Consider the following 8444-nt stretch of genomic DNA (forward strand, 5'->3'; position numbering starts at 1 on the left):
GCTCGGGCCCGGTGCGGCGCGAGCTCAAGCAGTTCCTGGGCTGGCTCAAGAAGCACGCGTACTGCTCGAACCTCAGCTTCCGCCTCTACGATCAGTGGCGCGCCTGGATGCAGAAGTCGCACAAGACCCGCAACCAGGTAAGGAGGGAGAGCCCAGCCAGGTGGGAGTGGGGACCGCCCCCAGGTAGGCCTGACTGGAGACCGGGAGGGTCGGGAGAGCTGGGGGCGGGGCGGGGCGGGGCGGGGGCTGGTGCTCCGCAGCTTCCGCGACACCGCCGCCTTCCTTCCAAGCACAGGACGAGGGGATCCTGCCCTCGGGCAGACGGGGCGCGGCGAGAGGTAAGGGGGCCCGGGCTGGCTCGTGGGAGTCGCTGAGCTGGAACACGCCCCCCTCCTTAGAATCTTACTCATCAGCACTTAGCACCCAGTTTGCCCCCCACCCCCCAAGCCAGAAGGGAATCTCATCCCATGACCCCAAGTCTTAGGAGCGAGTGGATAATAACCACATTGGATGTATTCCCACAAGAGAGACTGGGTAGTTAGCACGTCCGAGTGCCTATTGCATGCCTGCCCTGTGCCAAGCACCCTACACACAGGACACCAGGTGACGTGGGCAGCCCCATTTATCAGATGGGGAAATAAGCCTCAGAGAAGGGCAGCGCTCTGGCCACCATCACACAGCTGAGTGTGGGGCCAGACGCCGATTCCTCCGTATCTGCTCAGCAGTGCTCAGTCTCTGCTTTCCCTTTACCCACAGGTCCTGCCAGATAAACTCTAGGGTCCTGGCACTGCCATCCCACCCAAGATCCTGGGGGGCCAGGAACATCCATTTTAGGAGCTCTGACAGCCACAACAGCTCAGCCTCTCTGGAGGCCACCAGTGGGGGTGCCCCAGTACGAGGGGTATACAGCCCAGGCAGATAGCCTGAAACTGCCAGGGCTAGGGTGAGGCGGGGTCATGACTCCCCTCGACCCAGGACCCCGCCAGAGTCCTTCAAAATAAATGAATTATTTAGATGCTAACGGTGCAGGCGGCTTTGAGTGGGGGTGGGGGTGGCTGGAGGGGTCCCTATGACCCTTTGGGGCTGGAATCTCTATCCCCAGTTTCAGGCTGATGGCCTGGTCTCCGGGATGGAGATTCCTACAACACTGGCCTGTGGGTTTGGGGGAGTCAGGGAGGGATGGGCAGTTTCCACCAGCCAATCTTGGTCCTGCTGGGGCCCCTTCCCTACATGCTCACCCCGGGACACACAGATGACGGAGCAGCTGCAGACAGAAAAGTTTTTATTGGGACGGGAGGGAGGGGGTTAGCAGCCCGGTGGGGCACGACCCGGCCAGCTGGCGGTCAGGTCGGGCTGGGCGCCATTCTCTGCGTTTCCCATCTCCCTCGGAGTGTCCCTGGGGAGTCGATCACTCTGCAGACTCCGCATCAAACCTGAGGTCCTGGAGAACTTCGCTGATTGCCTCCATGGTTTTAATTACCCTACAAGAGCGGATGGGAACTATAAATAAAACCCAGATGGGGTGAATTAGCCGCCGCTGCGCAGCCAAGGGGGCTGCGGCAAGCCCTGGGCCCTCCTGCCCACCGCCCAGCCTCCAAGCAGCACCAGTGCTGCGCAGGCCCATGGGGGCGGGTGGGTGTGCACATAACGTGTGCCTGGGAGGCTCCGTGTGCTGGCGTGTGCGCAGTGGGGGGAAGCTGAGTGTGCCAGGTGAGCCTGGGAGTGTGTGTGAGCACACGTGCGTATTTGGAGTATTGTGCTGGTGCTGTCCAACCGTGAGGTGGGGCCTGGGGTGTCCCGGGTGGAGCCAATGTAAATGTTCAGTGTCTGTGCTCAGGGATTGTGAGCTGCAGGACCCTGGGTGAGACTTTGGAATGCACAGCCCAAGTGCTGTGTGTAGCCAGATGATCCAGCCAGGCCAACGTCTTGGGGACCCGTGGTGGCTGGGGTGGGAGCCTGAAACCAAACTAACTGATTGTCATCAAGTCACAGCAACCCTATAACACAGACTAGAACTGCCCCATAGAGTTTCCAAGGCTGTGGTCTTTACAGAAGCAGACTGCCACCTGCATTATATTTCGATCCCTCTGGTAGCAGCCCCACACTGTTAGCCTCCAGTTTAGCCCTGGTGCGGCCAGTGCTCCTGAGAGCCCCAAATCCACAAGCGAGCTCATGGCCAATCAGGAGATTCCACCGGAGAGTGGCCCTTTACAGGGTTTCTGCAACTATACATCTTGACAAGAGCATTGTCCTCCGGCTGGTGCGTTTGAACTGACAACCCTGTGGCCAGCAGGCCAATGCCTAACTCACAGTGCCACCAAGCCAAAAACAAACTCAAGGCCATTTAGTCGATACTGACACGCAGTGACCCTATAGGACAGGAGACAACTTCCCCTATGGGTTTCCAAGACTTGCAACTCTTTGCAGGAGTAGAAAGCCTCCTCTTGCTTCCACGGAGTCAATGGTGGTTTCAAACCGCGAACCTGGCAGCTAGCGGTCCACTTTGTAACCACTACAGCACGCGGCACCCCCAAGGTGCCCTGCAAATCTAACACGGGCCTTGCTGAGGGGAGAAGGCTCACTTCATCTTCAGCTCCTGCATCTGTGAAGCATCTTCCTGTTCCCTCAGCTCCGGTGCCCCCATCAGCTGCAGCAGGGCCACCTGAAGGGAAGGGTAATGGGAGGGCGTCCCCACAGGTAGAGGCTACCCTGCCTTCAGTTTCCCACCATCCTCCCACTTGCGGCACAGGTGGAGGTCAGGAGGGGCGGAGCTTTGTGTGGGAGTCTTCTCAGGCGGGTGGGGGGCATGTGGGTGGGCCAGGGAATCCCAGTGCAGGGATAGTGGCCATGGTTGGGGTGGGGGGTGGGGGCGACGCCAGATAGCCAGCTAGGGAGAGGCGGGGTCCGGTACAGTAGGTGGGGTCTGAGAATCTGAGGGGGTGAAGTTTTGTAATCCCCAAATCTAGAGCAGGGCTGGGATTGCTCGAGGGGCGTGGTCCAGGAGCTGAGGGCGGGGTCTGGGCATCTTGGTAGCATGGAGGTTGAGAACAGGGCTGAGACAGTGGGCATGACCTCGAACTGAGGCAAAGGGCACCAAAATTGGGAGGGGAGAGGGGACTTGGCCGCAGAAGCCCGGAGGCGGGGCCGGTTAGGGGCAGGGTCCGGGCTCACAGTGGTTAGGCGAGTTTGCTCCAGCTGTTGCAGGGTGCGCACGTGTCCGGCGAGCAGCGGCTGCCCTCGGGGCCCGGCCAGCTCGGCCTCCAGAGCCAGAACCTCCCGGGAGGCGGCGGCGAAGGCCTGGGTCACCTCGTGTACTGAGCCCCGGTAGCGTGGGAAGTCGTAGTTCGGGCCGCTGTGCACGTACTGGCGGTGGGCTCTGCGACAGACGGGGTCCTGAGGCTGTGCCACGCAGCGCTACGCCCGTGCGACCACCTCAGGGTCCTACAGAAGGCCTTTCAGGTGCCCGGAGACCCTGACCCCGCAGGGGTGGCCGAGACCGCTCCCCACTGTCCGCCTCCATAATGAAAAGCCCCGCCGAAGGGCGTCCAGGACTGGGGCGCGCCCTGCGTTCCTGCGAGCGGACCCGAGAACCTGGCCCCCAGCAGATCCCATCCCCGGTCGGCCGCGAGGCGCACGGGGACCCCAGGAGCCAGTGCCCCACCCAGCTGGCCGCACTCACTCCTCCAGCCGGCGGAAAGCCTGCGCGCGCTCAGCTTGGAGCTCGTGGATCCGCTGTACCAGTGCGTGGACCGGGGCTCCTTCCTGTGGGCGGGGGCCACGGCCCAGATGTGAGGCTGGCGCCCCCGCAACGCGCCGCCCCGCACCCCCCGCCCAGGCCCGCGCTCACCCACGGCCACGGCGGGTGCCCGCGCCGCGGCGCTCCGGCAGCGGGGGCAGCTTCCTCGGCCGTGATCATGACTGCCTGACCCGGACCTGCCGCTCCGCTGCGTCCACCGCCCCCTGCCGGTCGGGAGGACTCAGCCTCCCCACACCCTGGAAAACTCCAGACAGGGCTTGTTTTCCATGCAGATGCCGGGCTCTCTGGTTTTAGTTCATCCTCACCACAATGCAGCAAGTTGAAGACCTTCACCTAACGCCCGCGAAACTCTAAACGAAGCTCTGATTCATCCGTGGGCCACAAAGTTGTGAACTTAACTGGGATTGGGTCGAAGCTGCCCAGTTGGTGCCACCAGCAGGTAGCTCTGGAACCAAGTCAGGCCAGGAGAGCCCTGAGGGACGATGGAGCAGCCAGTCTCAGTGCCAGGGTGAGATCTGCCCATCCAAAGGCAGGGACTGGGTCAGAGCTTCATCTTCAGTACCTGACTGTTAGTCTGGGTAGACTAGAGAAACAAATTCAGACAATATGTCTATAAGAAAGAGCTTTATATAAAGAGTAATTGTACATTAAGAAAACATCCCAGCTCAGTCCAGATCAAGTCCATATATCCGATATTAGCCCATATGTCCGATACCAATCCATAAAGTTCTCTTCAGACTCATGAAACATGCAGTAAAGCCAAATACAGGAAGATCACAGGCCACTGGGTGGGAAGTCTTGTGGATCCCGTGGCATTGTAAGCATCTCAGTGCTGGCAGAAATCTCCATGTGGCTCCTACAACTCAGGGCACTAGTGTAGCTCCATGTGTCTTGTCAGCTGCAATGTCTCCCAGGGAGTCTGCCCGTGTCCCTCTTCCAGTGAGCTATTTATCTCCTTAGTGCCTCCAAATGAGGTCAAGTTGTGAACTGATTGAAGGCAAAACTCCACCCCTTCATTCTCAAATTGACAACACATTATGTAACTACCACACTGACCCAAAAAGGATCCTTCAGGGACAGAGGCGGCAGATAGGATGAAGCAAGGAGGCCCAGAGGGGGCAGGGAGCAGGGGACACAGATGACAAACTGAAGTGGGGTGACCAATACCAGCCTTCAGCAGGAATGCCCCTGGGAAGGTCTCAGGTATCCAGCTATTCCCGACATCAGGCCCTGAGGGAGCAGTGTTCCACTCAGTGGTCAATCCAGGGGTCTCACCCCTAACGTCATTTCAAGCCAGTAGACACCAATCTCAGGGGTGGGGATCCAGACTTCTCATTCTCACACCACCCTTCAGAAACCAGGGACACCTTAAGTTGAGTTAGGTGTGATTCAACAGGGTCCAACTCCTGGCAGACAGAGCACAGCCTGGTCCTGTGCCATCCTGTCAAACCTGAGCCATTTGTTGCAGCCACTGCCTGTCCACCTCATCAGTGGTCTCCCTGGTTTTCCTCACCCAACTTTTGCAAATCCTTCTCCAGGTGCGATTCCCTTCTGATGGCCCACCTGACAGTTCTCACTACTCCTCTATTCTGGCTGTACTGCCCCCAAGGCAGACTAGTTCTGGCCACCCGCGGTATATACATACATTATACAAGGGGCTTCAAGTAGTTCACAGAAATTCCTTTTTCTACCAACTCTTTGAAATCCCCAGTACTACCCTCTGAAAAATACAAAACTTGCTGCCATCAAGTCCACGCCAACTCACAGCAACCCTACAGGACAAGGCAGAACTGACCCTGTGAGTTTCCGAGACTGTACTCTTCAGATTATATAATCTAAAGGTGTAGAAAGCCTCATCTCTCCCCTAAGAGTCTGGTGGTTCCAAACTGCTTGCCCTTTCAGATCTCAGCCCAACACACAACCACTATATCATCTGGGTCCTCGTGTAGGATAAGTGTCTTTATACCCATATTCGCAATGAAACTCAGGTGTGGGTAAGGACTTCACTGGACTTATCTTGTGTTTGTGGTAATCTTGTTCAAGGGCCAGAACTACAGCCTGTTTTAAGGATGAGTTGGCTAAGATTCAGGATGGAGTGTGTGGGGCAGAACTGAATGAAGAGATCCCTTGTCCCTGTCACCACCCTCCTGAAAAGACCAGTCAAAGACAACAGTTATTGCTTCAGGTCAGTGAAAGTGAGACTTTATTAAGGGCCCAGAGCATTGGCCCCAGGAGAACCCAGCAGGAGGCAGGAGAGCCGGTAGACAGGGGCCCTTATTTGACCTTCTTCTTGGGACGCAGGTTGTTGGTGTGGCCACACTTCTTCTTGCGGCAGTTAACTGCACGGGGGTGAAGGCGAGCATAACACCTGTGTGGAAACAGGAGGTACTGTTAAAGGTGTGAGGTGCAGATGAGCCTTATGCCTAAATAACTAGGGTACATGGGTGCTATTAAGGTGCTCTGACCCTGCTCCCAGCCTGTGAGCAAGCACTTACTTGCGGCAGATCATCTTGTCGCAGTTGTACTTCTGGGCCAGCTGGCGCAGGGACGGCTCGATGATACCACCACGCAGACGCAGCACCAAGTGCAGGGTGGACTCTGTGAGAGGGTGGACACAAGGATCAGCCAGAGTGAGTGGTTGGTACCTGGCTTTACAGGGGCCCACAGGGCTGTCCAGTCCCCTACAGAGCAGAAGAAAGCCAAGAAATGCAAAGAAGCCAAGGACCCCTGAGAAGCTCTGTGGTGGACCACCCAGCCAGAGAAATTGGTCCACCACCTGTCTTAGCGCGAGGCTCACACAAGTCAACCAAGAGCTCCTCTAGGCTTTCCGATTTCTAAGCCATGTGGGGAGGAGTTCTGTGTTTTGACAACACAGGACCTCTCAATCTTCCTCCCACTATTTTTAAACACCCAACATTTATCAACTTAATAAATAGCCAAAAGAACTCAAATAGGCAAGAGACCTGTGGTCACTAGCCTTCGGGAAAATGCACGGCCACAATGAGATCCTACTAGCCTCGCCCACAGGCCCGAGGCAAAAGAATCTACACACATGCACAACATTCAGTTAGTTGGAGCAGGCTCGGTGAAGTGTGGCTGCCCTCTCAAAATTAATACAGTACCATACTCCAAAAACAACCCAGACAGACAAAAACAAACTCACTGCCATTGAGTCAACTCTGGCTCAGACCTTATAGAACAGGATGTAACTGTCCTATGGGTTTCTGAAGCTGTAACTTTTTCCAATTGAGAGTCTCATCTTTCTCCCCCAGAACAGCTTGTGGTTTCAAACTGCTGACCTTGCCGCTTAGCAGCTCACTTCTTAACCACTCCAGGGCCCAGCAACTCCACTCCTACATCCAAGAGTGGGAGCAAAAGCCCAGGCACCTGTGATCATTGTGGCACTTGTCATAATAACCAAGACATGGAAACAACTCACAGGGTTCATCTACAGACGGGCCCACAAATCGAGGTCTTTGCACACTACAAACTATCACCCCACCACCGAGAATCTTGGAGCACACTGCAACATGGCCCAACTCCCAAACTCTTGTTAGCCAGGCCACAAAGCAACGGATACTGCCCAAACCCACCCACAAGAAACAGCTAGAAAAGTCAAATATTTGCAGACCTAAAGTCAGTGATGACAAGGGGCTGAAGGAAGCAAAGAGAAGGAGCTGTTGTTAGTTCTGAGTGTCTGCTTATGGTGACGGAAAGATGCACTGAAGACGGCTTTATGAAATTGCCAAGTACTGTGTATTTGTAAAAAGCGGATTGCCCTTTGTATTTAAATGCTCTCCGGTATGGGTCCACTGCCGGGGCCTTGGCTTCACAAGATCCTGCTTCCCAGCACCACCACACCCCGGTACCTTTCTGGATGTTGTAGTCCGAGAGAGTGCGGCCATCCTCCAGCTGTTTACCAGCAAAAATCAGACGCTGCTGGTCCGGGGGAATGCCTGTGGAATGGGAAGGGGATGAGTCCAATGACTGAGGCCACCCACCCAGGAGGGCTCTGGCACCAGGCTCAGAAAGACAACCAAGGCTTGTTGGCGAAGCTGGGACTCCCTTGGCACCCAGCCCCCGTTGCACACTAGGTAAGAGCCACAGGGCCAGCCCCACTCACCCTCCTTGTCTTGGATTTTGGCTTTGACATTCTCGATGGTGTCGCTGGGCTCCACCTCAAGGGTGATGGTCTTGCCCGTCAGGGTCTTCACAAAGATCTGCATGTTTGCGTTAGCTGTAGGGAGGCATCCCAGTGAGCCAGGCAAGCAAGTCCAAGCCATCTCTGAGCCTGCAGGGACCCTCAACCCAGCCGCCCCACCTCTGCACAAGCTGTCTTTCCCACACTGGAATGCAACCCTAAGTATGTTCTAGGACTAAGGCCCCTTTGATGGCCCCTCCAAAAGCCTGTCGTGGAACCCCACGTCTTTGTGATGCCCGGGCTCGGCACAGCTGGGACGCATTTCCTGACGGAATGACAAGTCCCTCAAGCCCTCCTGTGGCTGGCCACAGCCCCACCCTTCGTTCTTAGACAGACCCTGGCCGGCCACAACTGCCCTTTGGCGGGCCTGGGTAGGAACCCCGCCTTCATAGCCACCCCCACCCCTCTAGCCTCCTCTCTTCACTCACAGTCCAAGCCGGGTCAACCAACACCCACTTCCTCCCAGCCCTCACTGATGGCCACCAC

The 8444-nt window shown here is 56.7% G+C and overlaps 3 protein-coding genes across 3 annotated transcripts in view; 1 reads left to right on the plus strand and 2 right to left on the minus strand.

The window, feature by feature from the left end:
• Positions 1–1021, plus strand: part of CRLF1 (cytokine receptor like factor 1) — a 16652-nt gene extending 15631 nt beyond the window's left edge. Inside the window, exons 6-8 of the mRNA XM_045299243.1 lie at positions 24–137; positions 296–338; positions 757–1021. Coding sequence (XP_045155178.1) covers positions 24–137; positions 296–338; positions 757–770 — 171 coding nt within the window. The 3' untranslated portion in view covers positions 771–1021. The remainder of the gene's footprint in view (positions 1–23; positions 138–295; positions 339–756) is intronic.
• A 244-nt stretch (positions 1022–1265) lies between these two features.
• REX1BD (required for excision 1-B domain containing) lies at positions 1266–5727 on the minus strand. Its single transcript, XM_045299244.1, has 5 exons — positions 5724–5727; positions 3680–3842; positions 3172–3376; positions 2583–2662; positions 1266–1481 (listed from the first exon to the last, which is right to left on the minus strand). The coding sequence occupies exons 1-5, from the start codon at positions 5725–5727 to the stop codon at positions 1409–1411; spliced, it is 525 nt and encodes a 174-aa protein (XP_045155179.1). The 3' UTR covers positions 1266–1408.
• Positions 5728–5930: 203 nt separating this feature from the next.
• Positions 5931–8015, minus strand: UBA52 (ubiquitin A-52 residue ribosomal protein fusion product 1). Its single transcript, XM_004705251.3, has 4 exons — positions 7881–8015; positions 7627–7713; positions 6253–6355; positions 5931–6125 (listed from the first exon to the last, which is right to left on the minus strand). Exons 1-4 carry the CDS (start codon positions 7981–7983, stop codon positions 6032–6034), a joined length of 387 nt encoding a protein of 128 aa, XP_004705308.1. The 5' UTR covers positions 7984–8015; the 3' UTR covers positions 5931–6031.
• Positions 8016–8444: the final 429 nt, after the last annotated feature.

Source organism: Echinops telfairi, unplaced genomic scaffold (assembly GCF_000313985.2).
Source record: "Echinops telfairi isolate 266 unplaced genomic scaffold, ASM31398v2 ScPeMD7_7457;HRSCAF=8495, whole genome shotgun sequence".
In the NCBI taxonomy this organism is placed as follows: Eukaryota; Metazoa; Chordata; class Mammalia; order Afrosoricida; family Tenrecidae; genus Echinops; species Echinops telfairi.

Bases quoted from the DNA above. Each gene is read 5' to 3' on its own strand.
- REX1BD (XM_045299244.1), bottom strand. The intron at 3,377-3,679 runs GTGAGTGCGGCC...CGTCTGTCGCAG, and splicing joins GCTTTCCGCCGGCTGGAGGA to AGCCCACCGCCAGTACGTGC. The intron at 2,663-3,171 runs GTGAGCCCGGAC...CCTTCCCTTCAG, and splicing joins AGCAAACTCGCCTAACCACT to GTGGCCCTGCTGCAGCTGAT.
- UBA52 (XM_004705251.3), bottom strand. From the start codon at position 7,983: ATGCAGATCTTTGTGAAGACCCTGACGGGCAAGACCATCACCCTTGAG. The intron at 7,714-7,880 runs GTGAGTGGGGCT...CCCATTCCACAG, and splicing joins CAAAATCCAAGACAAGGAGG to GCATTCCCCCGGACCAGCAG. The intron at 6,356-7,626 runs GTACCGGGGTGT...ACCCTCTCACAG, and splicing joins GGACTACAACATCCAGAAAG to AGTCCACCCTGCACTTGGTG.